Source organism: Phocoena sinus, chromosome X (genome assembly GCF_008692025.1).
Source record: "Phocoena sinus isolate mPhoSin1 chromosome X, mPhoSin1.pri, whole genome shotgun sequence".
Classification (NCBI taxonomy): domain Eukaryota; kingdom Metazoa; phylum Chordata; class Mammalia; order Artiodactyla; family Phocoenidae; genus Phocoena; species Phocoena sinus.
Window position 1 is genome coordinate 96,326,169 of NC_045784.1, and position 27,547 is coordinate 96,353,715.

Sequence of the window (27,547 nt, forward strand, 5' to 3'; positions counted from 1 at the left end):
GCTTTTTACCATATTAAATGATAAGCATTTACTGAAAACAGTGATTGCATGGAAACTTTCTACCTGGTGACTTAAAGGAATTCAATTTAAATTAAATCTATTTTATGGGAGCCAACAGATTCTGGAAAGAAATCCATCTGAAAGGGGATTCTCCCAATATTCAAAACTTTCCAGGGAGGAAGGAAAGGGGTAGTTTCTTTATACAAGGCCCCCAAATGACAACCTCTTAGCTTTCCTGCATTTTGACTTGGAGTCTATTCTGAAGTCAGTTTCAACAGTGAACTTCCCAGCACCAAGAACCCTGGCTTTCCAACATTTTCTTACACCGCACACTTTCATGAGCTGTATCTTTCTAAGTTTCTGCTCAAAGATGAAAAAATGCCCTGCACCTCTTTGTCAGTGTTAGGGTTTCCTGAATAACCTCTGAACAAGCACTGGGCACAGGTGTTTTCTTGGGAACCAACAGCTAAAATTACACTTCATTCTGATTCTAAGCTGCCTACAAACTTATCAACCATCTTCCAGCCCAGCTGGGGCTTCTCTGCACTCTCTTACTACACTGGCATGGACTGAGCACACCGTTCTCAGGAAAAAAAAAAAAAAAAAAAGACAGGTAAGCTTAAGCCCATGAGGACCTCAAAATCAAGGCACAGGCAATTTCAATCTGTTTCAGGTTTATAGGGGGTATCTGGAGACAGACAGAGCATGTTAGAGAAACGTAAGGTGTCTTCCTGAAGAATTGGGAATAGGTTTACAAACCACCAGTCCGGCTTTTAAGCATTGACCTTCCTCTGATTTGGGATGAGAAGGACTCGAAAATAAATGTATCCACTGCCCCCTCCACACACATATTCCAACCCAACGTCTGGCAAGTGCTACCAGACTCTGCCAGCTCACCACATTTAGGAGAATGCTAAAAACAACGCCATGGTTTTTTAATAACTTTCTGGATAGAGACCTATCTGGGTGCAATATGCTATAGCCTGCCTTAGATACCCAACTCCAGACCATGGCCCTGTCTGTATCCCCAACAATCCACATCATCTCCTGATTTGAATTTAGTTTTTGTTTCTTTCCCAACTGATGATTACAAACAGCAGCGAGACAAACTGGATAAGAGCACTGTGTCCTCCAAAGAGCAATAATAAATGTTTATAATGAGAAAAGGGGAACACATAAAGGGCAAAAAATGAAAACGCCTCCTGCCACTTTCTGTCCCTTACCAAATGGAATGTGACTGCTTACATGTGATGAATTTGGAGGCACAGAGAATGTGGGCTTCAAATATAGACCTTCTCAAAGGGCAGGGATGGATTCATGTTCAGCACAGTCTTTGGCATACCTTGGACAAGCGAGAGCTATCAAATGGCAGTAGCCACTCCTGAGTGACATTTAGTTTCTGAGTGGCATTTCTCTGGAGGAGCTTTCATTCCAGTCCTGGGGCTAAACAAAGAAACCTACACATGTGGCTGAAAGAACCTGAGGCTTTGCGGAAGGAGGTGTGCGGACATTCAGTTGATCCCACCTGCAAATGTTCTGCCTCCTGAAGAAAGCTGAACTATGATTCCAGTAAGCTCGTCAGTAACTTTAATTTACAAATCCTGGACCCTCTGCCCCACAGTTGTTCAGTCTCTGCGTAACCAGATTGAAAAAAAACAAAAACCACACACTTAAGCAGAAACTGAGAAAAAAGAAACAGAACCTTATGGGCAAAAAGACACTGGAAAGTCTATTCATCAGTCACTTTTCTGTTCTCCACACCACCCCTGCCCTTCATTCAGGGACTCTACCAGCCAGCTACTTACCTCTGAGCAGCTACGGTGGCCGCAGCATCCAGAGCAAAATGTCTCATCACATTCTCCTCTAAATACTTCTGCTCCCACTTAGTCATGTCAGCTTCCAGGGCCAGGATCCTCTCCTCCTTCTCACGAAGCAGCTCCATCAGTGCAGCGGCATTGTATTCTGAAACATTGGTGGGCTGAGAGTTGCCCTGGCGCTGTTGGAGGAGATGCCGAGACCCCAGATGTTAATGAGTTAGGACCACAGTGGCTGAGTCCCATTTGAAGAGCCCTTATTTTTGGAAAGGATTACTGCCCAAGCCACTTCAGTTTGGATTCCGATTCAGAAGCAACGGGAATTCATAGGACTTTCTACCTCGGGCTTGAGTATGAGACTCTCGATCACGAAAGGAGCCTGCCATGTCAAATGGTCGTGCTGCTCAGAAAGTGGATCGATGGTTTAAAAATCACTAGCCCTGCCGGCCAGCATGGTTCTTCATAGATACGGAAATTAAAAATCTAGGATTTGGTCTCTGCCTTGCCCCTAAACTTGTTGTGTGACCTTAAGGGAGTCATGCCACCTTTCCTGGGTCTTGATTTTCTCTCATCTAAAAATGAGGTGATGTATGGCCAAATGATTCTAAAGACCATTTCCAATCCTAAAACGTCCAGGAGTGTATCTGTATAGTGTCTTCACTTCTTATAGGGCCTACTGTTTCTGGGGTTCATATGAAAACAAAACGTGCAAGATAATAGGCATTAAGGATTTTGTTGCGGTAGGAAGCTAAGGAAGCCAACTTCATCTTTACAATTGGGAGGCGCTCTGGAGTAAGATCAGTTGGGGCAAAAAACCTGAAGATGAGTAAGAGTGTGTTTTTGGATTCTCATGTCAGACACTATCTGACAAATAAGCAATCAGGAGCAATCTCATTTTCTTGAAGTTCTCTATACCTGCTGGATTCGGAGGGATTCCAGTTCTCTCTCCAGTCGTGTCCGGAGACGGTGCTCCAGCTGCTCTCGTTTTTCACACGCTGCCTGGAGCTGTACAAGAGCTTGCTGCATCTTTTCCACCTTATCTACGTACACTTGCTTCTTTTTCAGCTGAAAATCCAGGTTGGGAGAATTACAAGATAGAAGGAAAGAGAACAACAGGGTCAGTTATACAGCCCCCAAATCCAGCCTTGTGTTTAGATCTCTTCCTGTCCAGCTCCAGAAAAGCATGAATGGCAAGAAGGTCCTTCATGAGTATCGGGCTGCCTTGTATTTACCATACAGATAATGTCTCAAGGGATAGGAATTAGGAGCTCCTTTTTCATCTCTCCCTCCTTCCCCATCTCTATGTTTCCCCCAAGTCTATTTCTATCAGTAGAGTCTGTCTTAGATGGCAAGCTCTTAAGATTCCCATTTATGGATGGATGTCCTCACCTCTGCTCTTCTTCACTCTATAAACTGTAATATTCTGGGAGAGGGTATATCTTACTTTGGTCATTATAGTAGGGAAATGCTAAAAAAATAAAAGGGGGGCTCTCCAGGGAGAAGAGTTTAATTCGGAATGGAAAGGAAGCCTACCCACTTTATATAGCTGTCTCCTCTCCAAGTGAGAGAAAAAGGGTGGTCAACTGCTGCACGCAGAGGGAGGCCAGAATTGTCTTTCTGAACTCTACAGTCCTGGTAATTACTCAATGTAATCATCACTGCTCTCCTGGAATGTTTCTGCCCCTCAAAAGTGAAGCTGCTGGGACTTCCCTGGTGGTCCAGTGGTTAAGACTCTGCGCTCCCAATGCGGGAGGCATGGGTTCGATACCCGGTCAGGGAACTAGATCCCTCAGGCCGCAACTAATGGTCCCGCGTGCCGCAATGAAGATCCCGCATGCTGCAACTAAGACGCGGTGTAGCCAAAAAAAAAAAAAAAAAAAAAAACAGTGAAGCTGCCATGCAATGGTTCATCTTTAGTCTCTTTATTGACCAGCACTGCCCCCCACCCCCAGTTCTTATTACAAGAACACGGGTCACTCGTGATTTCTGCCTCACTCATGAGCCTGAGTTGATAACATTGGACCGTAATCTCTCAACTATCACTCTGGGACCTTTAAAGATATCTAAAGATGCAAAGTAATGAATCAAATCTAAGACTAAATGAGATCAAATATGATTCTTCCTCTTTGCAAGCTTATGAACCATAACCAAAAACAAAGATAGAAGCAGGTTGGGACTAAGAGTTTGAGTTCTTTGTACCCTTGTAACTTCCAAGGCAAATTCCATCATGGTAAATCCCCGACTCCGTTGAAATGAAGGAATGAAGAGCATTTCAGAGCTTTTTAAAGAAGGCATACATACCTTCAACACCTAAGAAGATAGGGGAAAGTGCAGCCTTCCCAAATTGTTAGGAATGAGCATATGGTGCTTCTTCATACCTATAATACTTGTGCGGGTGCCTCTCTTGCTAATAAAATCAACGCATGGACTCTTTCTAAAGTAGAAATTCTTCCAAGCTGGTCACATCTGTTATTATTATTTTCGTGAAACCTGCGGTTAGGGATACTCTCATTATTAAGATTTAAATGTGAAAATATTATTGATAACATGGTCCAAAGGAAATTCAAGAATTCAGCTCAACTCTAACTTTCCAACAAATTCTCAAGCCCTTGAGATACCTAGATAGACAGTTGCAATGTAAGAGGTTACCCACTTTACCAGCACTGCCCACATCCATTTAGCTGGGGCCAGAGCAGCAGAACCAACCTGACACCCTCATTGCAGAAACCAGGTAAGACCTTCGTGGTAATGGGTCCAAATCACTGCTCTCTAGAATGTCCACTCAGACAGCAATGGCATGTGCTAATGGGGAAACTCTCCTTGTCTTATAACTGCTCTCTCTCCAAATTAGAATTGCTGAACCTTCTCTAGGTGGAAGAAAACTTATATTTTCCTACCAGACTTGCATTATGCCTTGCCTAGGTGACTGGGAAAACTTTAAAAATTCGTGCTACACTTCTTGACATTTCCTTTCATTCCAAGGCCTAGTTCAATCTAGCCTTGTAAACCAGTTGAGGTGAGTTATAAGTCTAAATGTTTTTATCCATTAGACCTTTCCCTAGTTAATAAAAGAAACAAAAATTGCCATTCTCATCCTCTCGATAAGCTTAAACCTTTCTTTCCTGGGAAATGCGGCTATTTGTAATAACACTGACTAGGGCAATCAAGACCTTTAGGCCATGGATGCCTCTGCCTTCCTATTTGCTAAGCTTTGAATAACTGGAGAGCAGGAAATATCCTCTATCCTTTGCCTTTTGGGTTCTATAATCCTGATGAGCTATTTAAAGTTGAATGCACTTATTTGTGAATCGCTCTGAAAACCCTAGGGGAGCAGTGCGATGTTAATGCAGACAGTGTTAACTATAATTACTGAGGCTTACAGGAGTTATACTTAAAGGCAATTAGTTAGATAGTATGCAGTTCTTGCCTTGATGGTAAAGTACTGCAACGTAAGCTCAGAGAACTGAAAAATAAGCAGTCAGGACTAGGTGTATTTCTCTATGCCCTGCCCTTCTTGAGAAAGGAATCCTCAGTGTCTTAGCTAAGGAATCCCCAGCAGTGGAAGTCACTGAGCCAACTGTCTGGAAGGGAAAAGCAATAAAGGCCCAGAGAGTTTTCTGAGTTGGCTGAGGATAGTCACACAAGTCAGACAACTTCCACAAACCAGGCCAAGGAAAATCCCATCATGCTTTGCCACTGGGATGATTTTCCACAAGGTACCAGGACCTCTATTGTTGGCACAATTCTTCTACTTCCTTTTTTTTTGCATATCTTTTTTTTATTGTGCAAAGTGCCAATCTATTATGTCAGCAGATCCAAATAACAATCTAGTAGTATGGAAAATCAAGGACATTTGCAGATATTAAAACCAAGAGTCACGGACATTAAAGTCCCCAAAATAACTATTTTAATAAGAGAGAAAATTTTACAACATAATATCCAAATCCCCAGGAATTTTTCCAGATAATTTAAAAATTCACCAAACACTTTGCCTATCATAGTTTTCTCTGAGGGAAACTTTTACATCTTCCCTAACGAATCTCTTAACTTTATGTCCAATTGTGAATCACAATACCCATATACAGGACCAAGAAAAAGTGCAGCTCAGCCATAAACACCAAGATCACCTAGTAAATGCTTAATACCTAGGTAATTTAGGGTACAAAAGGACAACTGTTGGAAGCTACCAGTGCAAGACCCTATAAAGATGCAATCCACAAAGTAGGCTATCTTCTAAGTTACATATTCTATGTTTTCTAGATCTCATCTATACATAGAAAAGAACAAAGGTCTATGCGGCTTATTAACACCTGTACTATCCTGAACTTTATATGTTTCACTTTTTCCTTCATTATGGTAAATCCCCTTTTCTGCCTCTCTTCTATAAACTTATCTCCTGTGCTAAGTTCCTCAAATGTTAGCTCAGTAATTAAGACATCCTAGATCCCCAACTTCACCTTTCAATGCCATCAGAAATGTCAATGGTTCCTTCTAGGTAAAGAGAGAGGCCATACAGTAAAATTGTTAAGGTCATGAGCTCTGGCCTCAGGCTACCCCAGTCCAAATGTTGGCTCCCCACTTACTAGGTATGCAACCTGAGGAAAGCTACTTAATCTCCCTGAACTTCCCTTTACTCATTCATACATAACATAGAGATGATGATAATTTGATATACCTCTAAAAGGAGCAAATGAGATAACAAATGAAGTGCTTAGTAGAGTGTCCGGCACAAAAAGTGCACAGAGTTTTCTTTTTTAAAGAAAAAGTTAATCCCAAGTCACACATACTCTAGTCCTCTCAACATTGAACATTCATTCCAGATAGCCTTGACATGGTTCTCATTATCTCAATAACTCTAATTAACACACCAATTAAGACATTAAAAACACAGCTATTTTTCCCCAGGAAGACATATAACACTAGGCCTCAAACCCTTCATGCAACAGAGCTTCAGATATCTTTTTTTTGTTTTTTTTTTTTTGCGGTACGCGGGCCTCTCACTGTTGTGGCCTCTCCCGTTGCGGAGCACAGGCTCCAGACGTTCAGGCTCAGCGGCCATGGCTCACGGGCCCAGCTGCTCCGTGGCATATGGGATCTTCCCGGACTGGGGCACGAACCCGTGTCCCCTGCATCGGCAGGCGGACTCTCAACCACTACGCCACCAGGGAAGCCCCGAGCTTCAGATATCTTTATAGGGCAAGGCCTTTCATTGGAGATACAATTAGAAGAGAGTACTGAGTAGCTGCAAGGACACCATATTCTCTCAAAATGACACGATTTAGAGGGCACCTCCACTTTGTGAGAGATACTTTACCTATAGTCAAAGGTACTGTTTAACTAAAGACACTTAGGCAGAGCTCATTCCCTGCCACACACACATGCGCGCGCGCGCACACACACACACACACACACACACACACACACCAGGAATTTCTATTTGACAGCAAATTGAAAGGTAAAGGAACAAGGCGGCAATCAGGAGACTTGGGTTCTTGTCTTAGCTCTGTTTTTAATAGTAATTTGCTTCCCTGTTCTCAGCCTCAGAGTCCCCATTTGTTAAAAAAAAATGATGGGGGTTTTGGGGGGTCAGCAAACCAAAATGGTCAGCAGTGGGCCAAATCCAGCCATGCCCATTCATTTACCTATTGGTTAGGGCTGCCTCCCTGCCATAATGGCAGAGTTGAGCAGTTGCAGTTGCAAAAGAAACTCTACGGTCCACAAAACTGAAAATATGTACTAACTGAAAATATATACTATCTGGTCCTTTATAGATAAGGTGCCAGCCCTTGGAGTGATTTTCAAACTGTGTTCCACAGTCCTAGTGTTCTAAGGAGTGCTTCAGAAGCCACTACAATGGGTGAGTTGTATCAAGTGGCTCCACTTTTATGTGTTTTACAATGAGGGTTCTACATAAAAATTTCAAAGAAAAGACTGTTACATCTTTGAAGATACATATGAATATCCAGTTGACCCTTGAACAGCACGGGGGTTAGGGGTGCTGACCCTCCCTGCAGTTGAAAATCCATGTATAACTTTATAGTCAGCCCTCCATATATGCGGTTCCTCCATATCCACAGTTCCATATCCAGGGATTCAACCAATGGCAGATCGTGTAGTACTATAGTATTTACTACTGAAAATGTCTGCATATAAGTGGATTCACACAGTTCAAACCAGTGTTGTTCAAGGGTCTACTGTATATATGTTCTTGTGCTTTGTCTTTTTGCCCTAAAGAGTGGGCTTCCCATCTTACCTCACTCCATCATCTTTTCACACTTGACACTTCAGCATGGTTAAATAACTTTAGGTTCCCGAGGACCCCCTTGTATTTTAGCCCTCATTGCCTTTGGATATGGCATTCTCTCTCTTAGGAACGCCTTGCCCACTAGGTTTTAAGAAGTTTAGAAAAAGCAACAAAAAAACAGCAACAGTAGGATAGGCAGATGTCTATCTAATAGTCTTTCAATTCACAAATATTTTATGAATCTAAGCTTCCCCTTTTCATCTTCAACACTGACCAGTAACTAAGGGGACTGGACAAAATGGGATCCTAGAAATCTGTATAGGCATATTCTTGGAGGTAAAAAAAAACCCATAAAAGTCCTGCCTTCGTTTGTGTGTATGTACATGTAAGAGACAGATCACATAAGGTGTGTACTCTCCATAGGATCCTAGATGATTTATTTTTCTATGCCTTTAGTGTTCAAGGAAGTGAAAGTTCACTTGAAAAGTTTCTAAAGCCAAGGTAGTGGTTCTGGTGTAGAGACAAGTACCCACAGATCTCTAGAAGGAGACAGAACCGAGTTCCCTCTAGATACTCAGTGAATGGGGGAACTCATTCCATCCATTTAAATTTTCTTACCAAATGCCAATTTTCAAAAACCTGTCAAAACCCCCCTTCCCTAGCTTCCCTAAACCTGTGTTCTCCTAACATGGTTCCTTAAATCATTCTTACTTTCTGTCTTGATCTTTTAGACCCACCTTCCCTTCCAATTTCATCCCCATCTCCTGCTATACCCCAAAGGTCCAATCTATGGTAGTTTACTCTTTTACCTCTATACTGATGGTTCTTAACTGGGGGTGATTTTATCCCCAGGGAACATTTAGCAATGTGTGGAGACATTTTTGGTTGTTACATCTGGGGGTAGGTTGCTATCGGTATCTTGTGACTGGAAGCCAAGGATACTGCTCAACAACCCCACCATGCACAGGACAGCCTCCTCCGTCACTATCACCAAAGAATTATCTGGCCCCGAATGTCAATAATGCTGAGGTTGAGAAACCTTGCTCTCCACTTCAGCACTACTGGAGATTTCCTTCATGCCACAATTCTCACAACTGCTTATATTCATATTTTAATGTTATTATGACTCTCTTTAGTCACGGACCCCTAGCTGAGGGCAAGATTTCTCACTCTGAAACAATGTGCCCCAATGTGCCCCAATGTGCTTTCATCTTTATCCAAACTGATATCCCTTCAATAGTTCAGCCATTATAATCATTTGTCCTGTTTTTCCAGTCTCCAAATCTTGGAATTATTGTCCTTTCTTCCCTCTTTCCTTTGACCACCATATCCAATCTGTCACTATATCTTAATTTTAAATAACATCTCTCATATTCTTTCATTTCCTTATATTTTCATAGCCTACATAGTTTAAGTCCTTATTTCACAACTAAATGATTAGAATAATAACCTAATAGATCTTCTTACTTTGTTGCCCTCTCCCATCTACACACAAGCACATATGCACAGATGAATACACACACACACACACACACACACACACGCACAGTCAGTCCATCTGACATACAATTGCTATAACAGACTTGCTCAAGTAGAACGTTATGGCACTGCCTTATTTAAGAACAAAAGCAATCTACTGCTAGCACATCCACTGAACTACTATTGATTAGGTACCTACTATATATCGAAGGCAACTTTACACCTCCTCTCTCACTTCTTTAGACCACAGCTATTCTTTCTCATCCATATTTTAAACCACTTGGTATTTTTCAATTCACCCCCCTATCTACTGTCTCATTGTCCCCTGTCCATCCTAGATATGCCTCTTAGAAATGCCTTTGTCAATGTTCTAGGCTCCTACTGCCTTACAATTCTACCAGGCCTACTATGCAAATGATCAACCTTTGTATTAGTCTGATCATTTCTTCATCCTTCCTCACCATATCAGTAAACTCTCAAGGAGTTCTTCCTGAATAATCTTACCTGACCCTGACCGCTGCTTTTCCCTAGAGCCTCTTATAACGTGCACTCTATTAGCAGTCATTTTATAAGATTTTGTTCAAGTGTGGATTCATTCATTCAACAGATATTTACTAAATGTTTATCACACATCAGGCCCTATTCTACATCTGAGAGCAGTAGTGATGCAATGGGAGGCAAGACAAAGTCTGTGCCCCATTGAAGGGCAGTACCCCATAAGCCACTTGAGGATAGGGCCCTCTATTTTCCTTCATATCTCTCTTAGGTTCTAGATCTAGTTCATTTTTCACTACACTCTTGGTGACCAGTTAATATTAAATAACTGTCAAATACAAAAACAAGAATGAGCATAGCTTAGCTGTAACAGTGAAAATATAAAAATAATAAACACACACATTCATAAATGTATTCACTTTGCTTGGAAAGTCAAGATAAGGGTTTCAGATCATTCCTATTAAGAGATAAGTTTTTAAAGGGGAGTCATAAAATTGGGAGGAAGAACAGCAGGAAGGCAACCTATTGAAGAATAGAGCAAATACTCTTGAGCTCAATCAATCATGTTTTTCCATTGCACTTCTGCAATAATTTGAACCCATTCCCAAGCATTTGGCAGATCTCTTAACCCCCTTCTGACTCAGGAAAATCTGATCCCTGCAAATGAATACCACGTGATGGCATCTCTTCCCTCCTTCCAACAACTGCAGATGTCTTTCAAATTTATTTTTTCAAGGATGGCTATACACAAAATTACCTCTAGGGCCCCTAAAGCTACCCATTTGTCTCAGCCATTTGTAAGGAAGTGATTTAATCATCGACCTTCTCCATTTATTCACTGGCAGACAAAGCATAGTATAGGATATTTTGGAATTAAGAGATCTGGGTTTTCTTCTAGATGTATTACTAACTGTATAAACTGTCTGCACTTTAATTTCCTACTCTACTGAAACTTCCAAGCTTCATTGTGGGGATGTAGTAAGTATTTGGAAATATTTTTGAAAGGTTAAAAATACATGGTAGGAATGAATAGGCAGAACACAGAGGATTTTTAGCACAGTGAAAATATTCTGTATGATACCATAATGATGTATACATATAATTACATACATTTACCAAACCCACAGAATGTATACTACCAAGAGTGAACCCTAATGTACACTATGGACTTCGGGTGATTATGTGTCAATGTAGGTTCATCAGCTGTAACGAATGTACCCCTCTGGTGGGGGAAGGTGATAACAGGGGAGGCTGTGCATATGTGGCAGCAATGAGTATATGGGGAAGTCTCTGTACCTGTCCCTCAATTTTGCTGTGAACATAAAACTGCCCTAAAAAAGTAAAGTCTTAATAAATAATAAAAATATATAATATGGATAGAGGGGGCGGGCTACTATTATTAGGTAGATGAACACCAACATATACCCACACTCTGATGACTAAAGGACATTGAGACCAATAATACAGAACTAAGTCCAGTTTCACAGAGGCCATCCTTCATTATGTCTGGTTTTCATCTTCCCTTCTATCACCCAGAACTCCAAACACTTATGGTGTCACAAATGTCACAACTGAAGTGTACTTTCTTTGCTCCTCTCCTTCATACAACTAAGTTATATGTTACTCCATGAGCCTTCAGTGATTTCCATTTGATCTTATTTAGCCTTGCCCAGGAGCCCACGGCTCCAAGTAAGATTTCCCTCTGAAGCAATTTGGTAACACTACCCTGGTATTAGCAAGTTGCCTGTGTCCACTGCCAAGAAGCTGTGGTCTACTGGTAGATATTAAAAGAATTGAAGAGTAAAAAAAAAAAAAAAACCACGCCTAGAAACTTTCTACCAAGGGAATGGAGTTCATTCTCTTAAGGAGGCTAAAGAAAAATACACAAGACTTTCAATTTGGGAATTTCAAAAGCCAAAATCATAGGAAAAACTGAGAAAATCAAGCTTTGAGAAGTAGCTCCACCTCTATTGGGGGTGGGGAACATAATTTCTTATACTGAGTGGAGCAATACCTACTTCAAAGAAAATATGCTGCCATAAATATGGGAAAAGTCATCCTTAGATGAAATGCCCTTCAAATAAGTCAACAGAATACTCTGGAAGATTCCTGGGTAGATATGTATTTTATCTGAATTCCTATCAATACTCTCAATGCACACATAATTCATACCCTCAGATCTTCTATCACATTTATAATCCATTATAACAATTGTATGAGTTTTACCTATACCAACAAAATCCTACTGTTTGAGGATTATTTTGGATTAGACATATAAATGTCTATGCCTAGGACATCTTCCTCTAATATTGGGAAAGAAGGAGACTAGTTATGGTGCTGTGTGGATAGGTGTGATAACAGAAAATCATGTATCTCTAAAACCAAAGAGACAAATCAAATAAATGGCAAGAGATCTAGAAATAAGAGAAAATATGAACCATGAAGAATAATGGTGGAAATGAGGTGAAACAATATGAATTTAGTTTTGGAGAATTGAGAGGAGTGGCAAAATGACTCTGGAAAATGCACTGCCACTAAGAGATTTCACTGCAATGTCTAAATGTCTGCACCAGACATTGCAGTTGAGAAAAGGTTAACACTTGGGTCCTTTTTTCCCCTGAATCTCTGTGGCTGTCAATCTAGCCTAAAGCCAAAGAACAAGGCTCACTGGCTCTTTCTGCCAGCCCTCCCACATTTCGCTCTATCCCTTCCTATGCACTCTGCTCAGTAAGCAGCCCACCCGCAGCATCTTCCCTCTTTGATCTTGCCAGGGCCTTTTTCCCACCATCCCTGAAACAATTACCCAAGCAGTGGCTCGGCTCTGGATCATCATAAGACAGCAGCCGGCCAGAAGCCTGGGCTGCCTTGAGCCTTGTGAGTGGATATGCCAGGCATCTGTCAAAACTCTCCAGTGAGGTCAAATTAGTGGGGGGCAGAGGGAGGTCTCTTTGAATGGGAGAATACCATGGTTGCTGTAGGACACAGAATTCTTTTGACTTGGAGTTTAATGAACCTCCACTTCAACAGGACCTACGTGTCCCGAAAGATAAGGGCAGGGATGGAAAGGCACCATTTACGCCAGCCAGCTTCCTGCTGCATAAGCTGTAGATTGGTGGCAAGACCTGGATTATAGTGAATCACCAAAAAACAGGTCTGCTCTTTAGAGTGCTATCCCCTTCTCAGCAAGATACCGTATCCCTCGATGTCAGCAGAGCAGGGTCTGTGAGAGAATCTGTGCTGAACTTGGAAGAGGAAGGAAGTTGCGATTGCAGGAGAAAGTTCTCTGTAAGCCTGAGGCACCATTTCTGTATAGAGCTTAGAGCACAGTGAATGTTGAGTGTCATGGGCAAAAGACTTAATAGGATTAAAAAGATGGAATGGATTTTAGGAAAAGTATCTAAATGAGGACCTTGTAAAGAGAAAGACATAAATATATGCAAGAGTCTTCAGACCATTAAAGTAGTCATAACCGTTCCCTAACCATCTTTTTTTTTTTTATTGAGATATAAATGACTTGTAACATTGCATGAGTTTCGGGTGTACAACATAATGAGTCAATATATGTGTCAACCTGACCATCTTGATGCAACGCAAAATAGTTAAACCTGAGTGGCCTTGCACTTAGTAGGCTAAGAAAATACTCCCTAGAATAAAGGCTTAATTTGGAAAAGTTCCCCTAATTCTCATTTGCTAAGTAGACTAGAGAGGTTTTCCCTAGAAGAACTTCTAAGGAAAATGCATGGTGCCATTTGTAAGCCATAACTAAATTATCTGTTTCTATGAGACATAGGCAGGCATCTGACATATCCCTCTGCCTTCCAACATGACCTGACTTGAGCCATCTCCAACAGATAGAGGGATATATTTTCTATTTGTGAATACTCTTATTGATTTAGAAATGCTCACTAATTTTGTGAAGGAATCACAATGAAGAAACCTTACTAGATTAGTTCCAGGGCTACCTACTCACCTTAAATACCTCCTAAACGTTCTGTACTTAAAAATTTTACCCCAGGAAAAATGAGACCTAGTGAGGGTTGAGTCACAGCAAAAAAGCAAAACTTCAGTTATCAATTCCTGTCTTTGAAGATAAAGGAAAGGAATGTTTTCCTTTGAATATTATGGAGAAGATAGGACAAATACCACCCAGGAGCAGACTCAGCTCTGATAGGCTACTAAAATGAAAAGGAAAATAGGAATCTGTGGATTTTCCCTGAGATGTGGTTTAAAGCCCCTATATGTGCTAGAGGTGATCTGGCTTGAGAGTCTGGAAGGCATTACATGGCCTCTGCCTCTGATTCCACTGGGTAGAAGCTTGCTCTCCCCATCAAAGGTTCCGCCTCCTTTAGCAACAGCAACTCAGAATTTCCCAACAACTAGACTCCATGCAAAAGGACAGGTTGGATGAGGACTAAAAAATTAACAATAATTGATGAGTTCATGTGAGATATCTCTGACCACTAGATGCCATCATTCAATCCTAGCCCAATATTTAGAGCTTCTTCTTTAAATTGTAAATCTACATATTTTGGAGCAGGGCCTTGGAAAATGACTAAAAATCTCTGGAACAAATTCCCAGAAAAGCCTCAGAAGTCTGAAGTCAGAAATATATGTCAGGCAACTGTTTCAGTGAGGGCTGCCTGGTGGGAACTACAGATTAAGATCCTCTCCGTACAAGTATACTATTTCCATGATTAACAACCAGTTACCACTGAGCCCTCAGACACTGCAAACCAAGATGGTTGCAGAATCTTTGTTTCCATTTATCTCCAACTGGAGGGGCACCCTTCCAGGAGGGGCAGTGGGGCTGTTTATATACCCCAATCTCAAAGCAGTCCAGACAAGCTTCTCATAGTCTGTTGAAAAACAGGGGTCCAATGGGTAAAGCAATTTCTTTTCAAATTAAAAGATGCAGAGGTTACTAAATCTGAACAGGCGCCCACATTTTCTTTTTGGGAGTGGAACCAAAGGATGATTCAGACAGGGAGACAGGCAGCATGGTCTAGGGAATGAAGAGTCATGAGATTCCAGTTTTATTCCTGGCTCTGCCCAAGACTTGCCATGTGACCACGAGCAAACTACTCAGCGGGTCTCTCAGTTTTCCCTTCTCTAAAAGAATACAGTCTTATCCCTGTCCTGTAATTTACTCTGTCATTTCCTTGCAAAAAGGGAAAAGAAGGGAATATATGAGGTATGGCGAAGGGCTGGCTAAAGGGTGTGCTAAGCTCTTAAGACCTGGACACCAAGCATGTACAAGTATCCCTCATTTTCAATAAAGCAACTTGGCAGTATTTCTGATCTAGACAACTGATGAAGCAGAACATCAGCCTGACTTTATACAACCTGAAGTTTAACAATTAAGCAATTCAGGTTAAAGGACATCATAGGTTAGATGGCATCACCTACTAGAAAATCATGCCCACAATATAGCTCCAACAAGTGTGTTAACACCCACGAAAGAAATCAAAGGATATCTGTAAGTCGGGAGATCTTTAAGAACTAGACATTCTTACTAAGGGAGAGGAAGCAGGCAATGAATGAGAGTAGGAAAGATACCTCACCTGCAATAGCCAGAATGCTCAAGGTTTGGTCACTAAACACTTTTTTGTAATCTCAAGTTTATAAAGAGTTCAGCTTCTTATAATGGAGGCTATTTTTTTCTTTTAAAACAATTCCAATTTTAGAAGAGACAAGTCAGTGAGATGTGAAATTTTCTTTACCAAGTTGCATTTTAGCATCATTTTTTTGCTGGAATATACCCATTCCCTGAAGTGCAAAACATCTAAGACCTAGTAGTACTCCAATACAATGACAACTGACATCCAAGATTAATGAATGACAGGCCAGCAGCAAAGTTCCCTCTATTTCATATAAACACAGCTTAGTGTTGCAATTGAGTAACATCTACATTGAGAGTAATCAGATACATATTAATCAGATGCTTAGTAGTTTGGGGGCCCTTGCATTTGTCAAGGAAAGGCTCCATCCTTGCACACAAATAACTGAGAACTTCACCCTACCACATACCTACATTCCAGAACCTAGCCAGTAAGAGCCAGGGCAGAGCTCTTGGCCTACCATAAACTGTAAATGGTCCTTGGATCCCATCCTGTGCCAGGCACCCCAAGATTGCTTCTATTCAAAAATCAATCTGCAAAATAAATCCAACAAGAGGCATAGCCCTCAAGATTCATTTTTTTGCCTGAGAGGACCAACTTCCCACTGAGCATGGGGAGACAAGGACCATTCTGATTTCAACATCCTTGGAGTACCTTAAAAGTGTGTGTGTGTGTGTGTGTGTATGTATGTATACATACACACACGTGTACATATACATATGTAAGTGTATATATATATATATATATATATATATATATATATATAAAATCTGTCATAGGCTTAATTTAAGGCAGGGCTAGGTACACAGTCAGAACTTAGGGAAGGCGGGTGGTTAGCTTATTATATGAATGAGCAAATGAAAATTTATCCTTGACCTTGGTGACTTTCTAATCTGGAGCAAAAAGAAGGAACTTGAAGAGAAGAAAAAACAAATCAAAGTCTACTCACATCAGCACAGTTATAACTAGAAGTAGCAGATGGCACCTTCCTGTTGGGGGATGATGCAGCTGCCAGTTCGCCAAAGTGGGGGGCCCCCAGTGCCCTTGGTTCCCCAGCTCTTCTACCCTTAGGCTCATATGCTACCCGAGGAAACTACACATACCTCTTCCTCCAGCTTTACCACCTTGGCCTGGGCGTTGCTCAGGGCCTGGTCTCGGATTTCAATGTGTCGCCTTTGGTCCTCGTTGGTAGAACGGGCAGTGGCCAGCTCCGCTTCCAGTTTCTCCTTCTCCCGTTGGCTCTCCTTATCTATCGGGACATGAAATATCAATACTGCCATTCCAGAGCTAGCTCAAAACCTTACCTGAGCAAAACTGACAATAATCTCCATTACTAGACGCTCTAGTGTTCTCACACACAGCCACAAGAACCAGGACACCAAGATCTGGACTCTTATCACTGGCTCTACCACTAACTTGCTGTATAAATTCGGAAGTCACTTAACAATGGTGGTTGTGCAGAAGCAGTGAGAAAGTAGATGTAAAAAGTGTTGTGGAAGGTATTATACAAAGAAGAATATACACACATACACATACACACACACACACACATATGTCAGAAGAACAGGTAGGCTTGTCTCCTCAATTTTATTTCTCAGTCTTGTCTTGGCCAATGAGCAATTGAGCCTCCACAAATTTTCCCCATTGTTTCCTCATGACAGTATATTAAATTGATATAAAAATGGTATTTCGTAAAATGCATAAAACCTTTACTCACTAACATGATTTTCTAACTGAGGTCAATCCATGATCACATTGTAGCTACAGATGACCATGACACATGTAGTTATGCCTCATGCCTTTCTAGGTCCCTCCCCTTTTAACTAGGACAGACCTCATACCAGAAACTCAAATGAGAGGTTTTGATTCTCATTGGGAGGTAGAGTGCCCTTCCTCTCAAGACATTGATATATAAGTTTGTAGGAAAGACTTTAATAGGACAGCCTCACCTTCCTTCCCACTCTGACTTTACATATCTATTCAGATGTACCTTGGGAAGAAATAAACATTTGTTGAATACTTATTGCATACCGAGTATTGTACTAAGTTAATCCTCAGAACAACCATACACGGCAGGTGTTGTATTATTCGCTTCTCCATCGTGCATATGAGAAAACAGAGTCTCTGAGGGCTTGAGTAACTTGTACCAGGTCCCACAATTGGAGAGTAAGTAGTGGAGCCCACACTTAAGGCCAGGTTGTTCTAAGCCTTTTATACTGTACCACACGGCCTTCTCCTAGGATTGCATTGGTCTGGCCTCTCTAGGGGGCCTTTTCAAGAGGGCTTTCTTGGCTCCTGACACACTTCCAACCCTGTGGCGTCCTGTTGACGCCCAAAGGCAAAAGAAATTAAAGTCATGTCCTCTTCCCCACCTACTAGGTAGAGTCCACTTTTCCCTTCTAGAACCATTTGACAGTCTTTCACCCTGCTGTGAATACAATTTGACCTACTAAATTACCACATTTTATAAACCAGCAGCAGAACTCCTAGGACACCTGAAATACCATCTCCATGCAGGGAGAAGTGTGAAGTAGCAGATCCAGGGCCAAGAATCCATACATTTTCTGTTTTGTTTTATGCTGGGAGGCTGCCACCCTCTCCACCAGTGAAGTAGCTTCCGAGGTAACTGTGACACTGCAAAAGCAACTTCACAACAATTTACACTAAACACTGATGACACCAGAAAAACTACATTCCTTTCTCTAAGACATACTGACAGAGGAACAGGAGGCTCAGGGAAATGAGGAAGAAAAAAAAAGCCCTAGTTCTAAAGCCAAAGCACAAGAGAACAACCCAGGAAGGGAGGGAGATATTGTTAAGTGAAGATCAAACAAATTGTAAAAGCTGACTGGAAGCCGCATGGAATGACTTGAAAGGGTCATGTGGAGGCCCAGCAAAGATGGGGCCTGACAAGTCCCCACCAAGCGCCCTCCAGCTGGGAACCACACTGGTGGAGGCTAGGGGTAGGGGATACCAACTATGGGCATCTGCAGGAGTCAGGGTAGATCATCTGTTTTCCCCGAAATTCACTCTCCCTATGGACTCAATCCACTGTGTAGTTTTTATTGCTGGTTTTACTGTGGCAATTGGAAAGAATGAGGCATTGTCTAGCTGGGTGGAGTCCATTAGGGAGCCGATAAAGAAGAAGATTAATTCATTGTCAGGGTCCTAGGAGTATTTCCAGACAAAGGAAACACTATTAGGAGGAAGACATAGCTCTGCCCTCCCCCACACCCTCCAACTCCACACCAGAGTCACTAGTTGAGGCCTTAGCAGCGGTCTCCCTCCAGCTACCCTTGCAATCCCCCAACATGGAATGATATGATACAATACAGGGTGTTTAAGGGAGCCCCAGGTACAAGTTGGGTATTCTAAGCACTAATCATTAATCCTGCATGTTAATCCCATCTCTTCCAGAGCCAACACATGCAGCCTTCAATGATAAATCCCTTCAATATTAAGGAACCCCAAGTTTATCAAGGTCCTTTTCAGCTAGCATGACAAAAAGCAGGGATTCCAAGGGGCTTCTCTGTTTCAATACAGAAGGAGTTATGTTGATGTGACTAGATGTTGCAGCAAGCAGCCTTCTTGGCCGGAAGGAAAAGAACACAATCTCCCAACTTCATGCTTGAACAGGAAAAAGAATCCTTAGATGACATTCACTCTGCCCTGGCTGTTCTAGAAGGCTAAATAGAACTGTGTAACCTTTTCATACACCTCACTCCCACCCACATATTAATACCTGCTGCTGAAGCTTTCAGACTTACTTTTTGCAAAGAGCTGAGAGATGGTTTTTCTGGTATCTTCTGACCCCTCATATTCTTTCTCTGCAAGCTGCTTGTTGGCCGTCTCTAGACGCTCTGTGGAATTTGGAGACAATCAACAGGGCCCTAAGGACAAACTTCCAAGCACATGCTATTTGCCCTCTAAACAGTGATCTTGGGCAAAACAAGCCTGTCTCTTCTTGTTACACAAGAAGGGGTGACACAGATATAGGTTTGCAAATGTGGATCCCAAAACCATACTAGACCATGACGGGGAAGGAGGAGGTGAGTACTTTAATACTTTCACTCCTCACTGACAAAACCTTAGTGCGGATTTCTAAATTCCAACCAAGGAATCCATCCCTGAATATATGATAGCTTTCATTCACCAGGAAAAAAATCATCAAAGTTATTACAAAATCTTTAAACCTGGAAAGGAAGAGAGGTAATACAGACTATGGGGACAGGCCAAGTGGGTCCAGGAGACCCGGGAGGGATACTGTCTGATTCACACATCAGTTCATCCCACTTTGATTAAGAAAGCTTAGGACCAGACACTATTGTAGTCACGAAAACCTAGCCTGGTCTATGCTCTGCAATTTGCTGACTATCCTAGTGGGCTGGACAAGACCTAGAAGCCTCGCCATGTGCTCCTTAGCTTAGCCCTTCCCTTCACCATCCTTTTTTTTAAATTGAAGTATAGTTGATTTACAATGTTGTGTTAATTTCTGCTGCACAGCAAAGTGACTCAGTTATACATATTTATATATACATTCTTTTTTATATTCTTTTTCATATGGTTTATCACAGGATATTGAATATACTTCTCTATGCTATACAGTAGGACCTCGTTGTTTACAGTAGGACCTTATTGTTCCCTTCACCATCTTGACTGATGCTTCAGAAGTGATTCCCTCACCTCTCAGATCCCTGTTGAAGTCATGCATCCTTCGAATCTCGCCCTCAAGCTTGTTTCTCATGGCTTTCTCCAGGGCCTCTCTTTTGGAGGATGACTTCACAAGGTTCTCATATGCCTCTGAGACACGCTGGATTTCTGTCTCCACCTGAACAACAACAAAAATGAAAGATAGTGATGATGACAGGAAGTTGATGGGGAAGACGATCTGAAAACATATATGTAAATCCTTAATGACAACTTCTCCCAGGGCTTTACAGATGGCCAGGAGGCAAGCATACCACAGTCAGATGAGAAAAGTTTCCTGGAAGAATTTCTAAGTTCAACTTTGAGCTCAGTAATTAACTCACCAGGTCACGAGATTTCCTCAGGTTAAAAACAAATACATGTTTCTGCCTTCAGAGAAGGTGGTAAGAGAGGATAAATTTCATAAGTATAGTTATAAATGATTTTCCTTTCCAAATAATAATTTCTTAATTTTGAAAATATTAATAATAATGTATATAGTTATTGCAGAGTGTTCAAAGGGCTTTCATATGTTTATTTCAATCCGGGATGATATTGGCCTACACAAGGGTACCTCTCCCCATTTTAGCAGAGAGAAGACTTCAACGGCCTTTTCTAGAGCAAGTCAGTGGGAGAGGTGAACCCTAAAAACCCGAAGCCTCAGCCTCATGTAGTTAGTTCAGTTCAATTTAACAAACATTTGCCAGGGGCCAAGTATTACAAGAACTCTTTAAAGCACTGTAGGGTGTGTAGATATGAATGAGGACATTATAACTGCCCTCAAGAAGCTTTCAGTCTAATCAAGTAAAATAATATAGGGAAAGATACATTATTAAGAAAAGTAGGAGTAAAGTTATAAAGTGTAGGGGAGGAAGAGGTTATTCCCGCTTGGGGGTGAAGTGAGAGGAGAAGAATTTCAGGGAGGAGGTGGCATTTAGAGTCGGATCCTGAAAGCTGGGTCAGATTTCAATGAGCAGAGGTGAGGGGAAGGGTATTCTATTCTGAGTGAGCGAATGCATTCCCAGAATGACCAGTAGTCTCGTTTGGCTGGACGCTGTGGGGTACACAGGGGGAAGCTGGTAAGATCTGGCTGCAAAGACAGATTGGAGTCAGATCATAAAAGGGCTTTAATGCCAGGCATTTGGACTTTATCCCGTAGTCAGTGGGAAACCAGAACAGATTTTTTAACAGAAACTCACGATCAGAGTTGTTAACAGAAACTCATGATCAGAGTTGTGTTTTATGACACCCCAGCAAATCTTGTAAAAGGGAAACACACACACACACACACACACACACACACACACACAAAACCTCAAAGAGAGGGTCCTGCCCTGAATCAGCCCAAATCTGGAAGAAAATAAGAAATTAGACTCCAGAGTCTTTCTGGAACCAGTAGAGTTTCATTGCACATATCACAACCACAGAGATATTTGCATATGATTTGTATAAGATAAGTAAACCTCATGGCCTATTAAGCAATTTTCAAATAAAATTTGACTCCTGCAACCATTCTGCATTCCTTCTCAGCTTTCCACTATCCTCCTTAACAAAGCTCAGGGTACTTTATGGGGAGAAATATCAGGCCCCCCGTGGGAGACTCGGAGAAAGGTGGGGTTACCAAACAACTTAGATTCCACCTGTCCCAGCTCCAAAATGATGCCTGAGGCAGGACTGCCTGCAAACAAATGAGGATTACACCACAGAAAAGAGCAGACTTGAGAGTGTTTTTCTCCTTGCAGATGGCACCAAGATAGCAGCACAGAAGGTGAAAACTGGTGAATGGCATTTAGAGACAAGATCTGCAAGGCCTGAGCCTGATAAAGCTTTTGCATGAAATTCAAGTGCTCAGTAGAGAAAATACACATTTCCATTTGAAAGAGCGGGCTTGGTATTGGGCAGCCTTTAGGGTACAAGGGTTTCCAGTGCCCCACAGAATGCCACACCTGGAAGGCAGTCCCCATTTTTTGTTTGTTTGTTTATGGTTTTTTATTGAATTATATTTGATGTACAATATTATGTTACAGGTGTACAATATAGTGATTCCCAATTTTTAAAGGTTATACTCCATTTATAGTTACTATAAAATATTGGCTATATTCCCTGTGGTGTACAATATATCCTTGTAGCTTTTAAAAAATATTATTTATTTTATTTATTTTTGGCTGCTTTGGGTCTTCGTTGCTATGCGCGGCCTTCTCTAGTTGTGGCAAGCAGGGGCTACTCTTCTTTGCGGTGTGTGGGCTTCTCACTGCGGTGGCTTCTCTTGTTGCAGAGCATGGGCTCTAGGCACGCAGGCTTCAGTAGCTGTGGCTTGTGGGCTCTAGAGCGCAGGCTCAGTAGTTGTGGTGTGTGGGCTTAGTTGCTCCGCGGCATGTGGGATCTTCCCGGATCAGGGCTCGAACCCGTGTCCCCTGCGGTGGCAGGCGATTCTTAACCACTGCGCCACCAGGGAAGTCCTGTACCTTATTTTACACACAATAGTTTGTACTTCCTAATCCCCTGCCTCTATCTCTCCACTCCCCCTTCCCCTCTCCCCACACCTAACCCTAGTTTGTTCTCTATATCTTTGAGTCTGCTTCTTTTTTGTTATATTCACTAGTTTGTTTTGTTTTTTAGATTCCACATATAAGTGATAATGTACAGTATTTGTCTTTCTCTGTCTGACTGATTTCACTAAGCATAATGCCCTCCAAATCCATCCATGTTGCTGCAAATGGCAAAGTTTCATTCTTTTTTATGGCTGAGTAGTATTCCTCTGTGTGTGTGTGTGTGTGTGTGTGTGTGTGTGTGTGTGTGTGTGTGTGTGTGTATACATACCACATCTTCTTTATCCATTCATCTGTTGGTGGACAGTTAGGTGGCCTCCATATCTTGGCCATTGTAAACAATTTTGCTATGAACATTGGGATGCACGTATCTTTTTGAATTCGTGTTTTTGTTTCTTGCGGATATATACCCAGGAGCGAAGTTGCTGGGTCATATGGTAGTTCTAGTTTTAGTTTTTTGAGAAACCTCCATACTGTTTTCCACGGTAGCGACACTAATTTACATTCCCACCAATAGTGTAAAAGGGTTCCCTTTTCTCCTCATCCTCGTGGAAGGCTGTCCCTTTACTCAAGCTGTTCAGAGGACTCTTTCAAGATGTTGTACCAATCCTTTCCCTACCCTCTTTGTAGATACTGTTCCCTCCAAAAGGGCAAGTTGTACATCTGTCAACAGGACCTTCCAGGAAAAGAAGTCACAAGAGGGCGTATCCATTGGTTTGGTCTGCGGGCAGGGGAGAGGGAGGATGGTGGTAGGTTTCCAGACTTATTCTGTCTACTTATTCCCCTCATGAGCCTTGGGCCTTCTTTTTTCTAGCACCAGCTGATATCTACCTTATTCTCTCCACTTTCCTTGTCCTCTTCTCCCCAACCTGTGCCTCTAATGCACTGCAGCACTGGGTCGGCCTTCACTTCTCCCAACACTCAAGCTGTCCCGATTATGCTTGGTTGAGGCATCTTTCCCCATACTGGGGAATAAAACAACAACCCAAATCCTATTCTGCTCCGCTTCCCTGCCACCCACCTTCCCCCTCAAAAAAAATTCACCATCCTCTGGCAAAGAGAGCCTGCAGAAGATCTGGGTCCATCATCCTTTGTTTACTGCATCAAAGGTGGGGTCAGGGCCACCATGAATAGAGAGTTTAGGGAGCGGTGTCAACTGTTAAACCTAATCAGCCAATGGGCCAGTCTGCTTCTAGTGTGTGAGTATAATTTATTTATTGTACCAATGTGATGGGGGGGCAGGTATGAGAGGAGGGAGAAAATTTTAAATTGTGGGCAAAGCTGGGAAGAAACATTTCTTACCCAACAACCCCCATCCAGACTTGGGAACACTGGGTAGGTGGTAAGCATTTTTTGCTACATAAAAATACTTAGCTGCTAGTAAGCCCTCCTCTTCATTAGGACCCAGATCTGGTGTTTACATATTGTCAGCTTCATTCAGGCCCCTGAAATTTCCACTCCTGGGTGTCTTCTAAGGACAGAGTCGCTGAACAATACCAGGCAACATTCCTTCCCTCCTCCACCTTCACCCTCACCTCCCTGAACAGTCTGCATTGTCAGGAGATCAAACCACAGGAGCTCCACAATGACAAAAGCTGTAAAGAGGCTGCCAAAGGCATAACCCCATTCACCAACAGCCACTGGAAGCCAAGAGGTAAGGTTCCTAGCTTAGGGCACTCAAGAGCTAAAGTCCCAGCTGCAGTAGACTCAGGAGGGGCCCAGGAAAGAATGTGAACTTGGGACATACACTCCTTTTGCTACTTCCTCAGCCTAGGGCTGTCACCTGTCACCCAGCTGTGGTGCTATGCCCCTCCTGCCCCCCACACACACCAGAGAAAGAGAGCAGATGTTGAATTTGATCTGCAGGGAAGGACCAAAGCAAGAAGAGGGAAAAGGAAAGGGTGTTGAAAAAGGGTTACCGTGAGAACTGCCACTTGGAAAAGTACTCTAAGCCCTTTCCAGAACAAGACAGGGCAGGATCTAACTTCAGTGGTGAGATTTTTCTGGGAACTATGGGTTTATATTTAACATTCAAAATCAATATTTGGGAAAATATAATCAAAAGGAAAAGTCTTTATGCTGGCAGGTCCTTCACCTACACAGACCTCTCCAGTGTTCTTGACTTTCTGAAGCAGTTTCTCTGCCTTTCGTATTTCTCAAACACTCAATTAAGCTTTCTTGAGGGCTATGGTGTCTGCGAAATGTTACTTCTGCTAGGAAGACAGGCAGAACGCTTTTCCAAAGTTTGCTCCATCTATAACCTTGAAATATAAGAATCCTGAAGATGCGCCCATAAGTCATGCAGGGACCCACAAGTGGAGACTTTTACATCGATATTAAACCAATAAGATTTCAAAAAGACTCAAATATCCCCATAGGGGGGCCTCACCTTCTGCAGTCTCGCCACCTTCTCATAGCATCCTTCCAACTCCTGCCGCAAGTTCCGGTTCTCATCTGAGAGAATCTCAACCATCTGCTGGGCTCTGGAAACAATGGCAAAAGGGTCGGCTGGCATTGGCTGATACGAAGCAGACGACTGCTGAGCCCGAGGCATAGCTGAATAGGCTTCTCCTGGCTGCTGCTGCTGCTGCTGCTGGTGATGGTGGTGATGGTGTGGTGGCGGCGGCTGCGGCTGCTGCTGACTCAGGCCAGGCTGGGGGAGACGGTAATGATCCCCCTGGTGAGCCTGGTTAGCAAGGAAATGCTGCTGCGGCCTAGGCAGGTGAGCTGAGTGGTCTCCTTGGTTTGGGACCAAGGGGTGTTGGGCAGGAGATAATCTAGTGGACGGTGGAGACTGCAGCAAGGGTAAGGAACCCCCAGACGTGAGGGAAGAAGTAGGGCTGTGAGGCTGAGAGTTCCGGGCTGACAACGGCAATGAGATGTCCTGCGCTGGCCTGGAAAACATGGAGGGTGTGCTCAGGTTAAGATCCCTCTAAAGGCACTGGGGAGAGGGGCACAAGAAAGGGAGAAGACGAGGCTCCCAGGGCCCCCAGGCAGCTGAGAAATGAGGAGCAGGAAGGGTTAGACTACAGGGTCCTGTGAATACCTGACCGACAGAGGTGTGATCCCATGCAGGATGGAACCAGATGATCTCCAAGGTTGCTTTATGAAAATCTAAGCGATGCATCCTTGTACACTGGTTATTCAAGGGGAAGCATTTCAAATTCGTCTTCAACTAGGTAATTGTCACCTCAGGATTTTAAACTAACCCTTTGCTGGCATTCTATATGTGGCCCAGCACACAGAAAGAGTCACAGTTAGAAAGTTCGTTCCACTTGCGCAGAAGGAAACGGCAAACTGTCATCAAAACAACCCTTCATCGTGTTATCTGCAACTTTCTTGGATAATTCATATAGTCACAAAAAATTACTTGAGGATATATAGGTACTTATTACATTAGAGACACCAAATAATTATTGTTGATTACAGTTAATAATTGAATGATGCCTTTTAGCAGCAATAATCCCAAGATTTGGAGGGGATTACAGGCAACGCTACCATCCTATTTTTGACTTAACTGAATCACAAAATGTAAGGACTGGAAAGGCCTTAAAGAAATCCTTTAGTTCAACTCTGTCATTGGACAGAGGGGGAAACTGAGGTACAGAGAGGGGAAGTGATCTGCCAAATATTACAGGGTGAGTTAGTGGCAGTTCCAGGGTAGAACCTAAGTCCCATTTTCTGGTTCTTTCCACTCCTATAATGCAATGATTTCCACTGATGTTCAGATTCCCAGCCTATTGCTTATAGAAAGTTCTAGAAAGAGAACTTTGGTACGTGGTTTAATGTGACTCTTCCATTTTTGTACCTAATACTGGACTATCAGCCATTAAGGGAAACAATCAGAGTATGCAGATGGATCACTTCTACCATCACCGTGACCAGGAAGAATATGTCGGTGTACACTGAAAACAAAAAAACTTGTTCACCCCCTAGCCCATGCCCAGCTACCCTCATATACTCCCACATCCTGTGGATGCCTGTCCTACAGTTGATATTTCTCAATCCAGGGAAGACAGATGGCTAAGAGCACAGGATTTGGATCCCAACAGAGTTTGGAGACCTTTCCTACTGCTTACTAGCTGTGTAACCTTGCTCAAGTTACTTCATCTGCATGAACCTATTTTGTTCCCGAGGTCACAAATGAATTACAAAAATACTGGACTCTTCTCAGTTTTGAGCTCCATAGGAATTACAAAGAGTCTCATATCTACCTCCCAATGAGAATGGTTGACCCTGTTAGTGATTTTACTTATGGGATATCCACTTAATCTTTGCACTAAATTGCATAAAATTTGTGGTGAAACTGGGACGCATCACCAGGAGCAATTAACTTTTAACAGGCATTCCAGATGCTAAAGCACATCCCTCCCACACACACTCCAGTTGTCATTACTGTTCATTTATCTCTCTCTACAAGAGAGCCTCACTATGAGGGATTTTTACAGCTACAAAACCATTCCAAACACTTGCTCACAGATATCCAATAACCCAGATGTTCGCCAGAGCCCTCGAACCTGCTCAAGCCGAAGGTTGTCTCTCAGCCCCATCAATGTGTCTGGTGTACCCACATTCTTCCAATTTCACACATCTGTCACTATAAATAATTGTTGAATATTAAAGAGGGAAAAGTTTTTGTAGACAGAAGAATTTACATGGTTT

General features: G+C 42.4%; 1 protein-coding gene across 4 annotated transcripts in view; it reads right to left on the reverse strand.

The window, feature by feature from the left end:
* Positions 1-27,547, reverse strand: part of AMOT (angiomotin) — a 63,021-nt gene that overhangs the window by 13,123 nt on the left and 22,351 nt on the right. For all 4 annotated transcript variants that reach the window (XM_032620479.1, XM_032620482.1, XM_032620481.1 and 1 more), the window contains 6 exons: positions 25,275-25,779; positions 20,334-20,478; positions 19,418-19,510; positions 16,754-16,899; positions 2,730-2,879; positions 1,806-1,996 (listed from right to left, as the gene is read on the reverse strand). In XM_032620479.1, the coding sequence (XP_032476370.1) occupies positions 1,806-1,996; positions 2,730-2,879; positions 16,754-16,899; positions 19,418-19,510; positions 20,334-20,478; positions 25,275-25,779 (1,230 nt within the window). The remainder of the gene's footprint in view (positions 1-1,805; positions 1,997-2,729; positions 2,880-16,753; positions 16,900-19,417; positions 19,511-20,333; positions 20,479-25,274; positions 25,780-27,547) is intronic.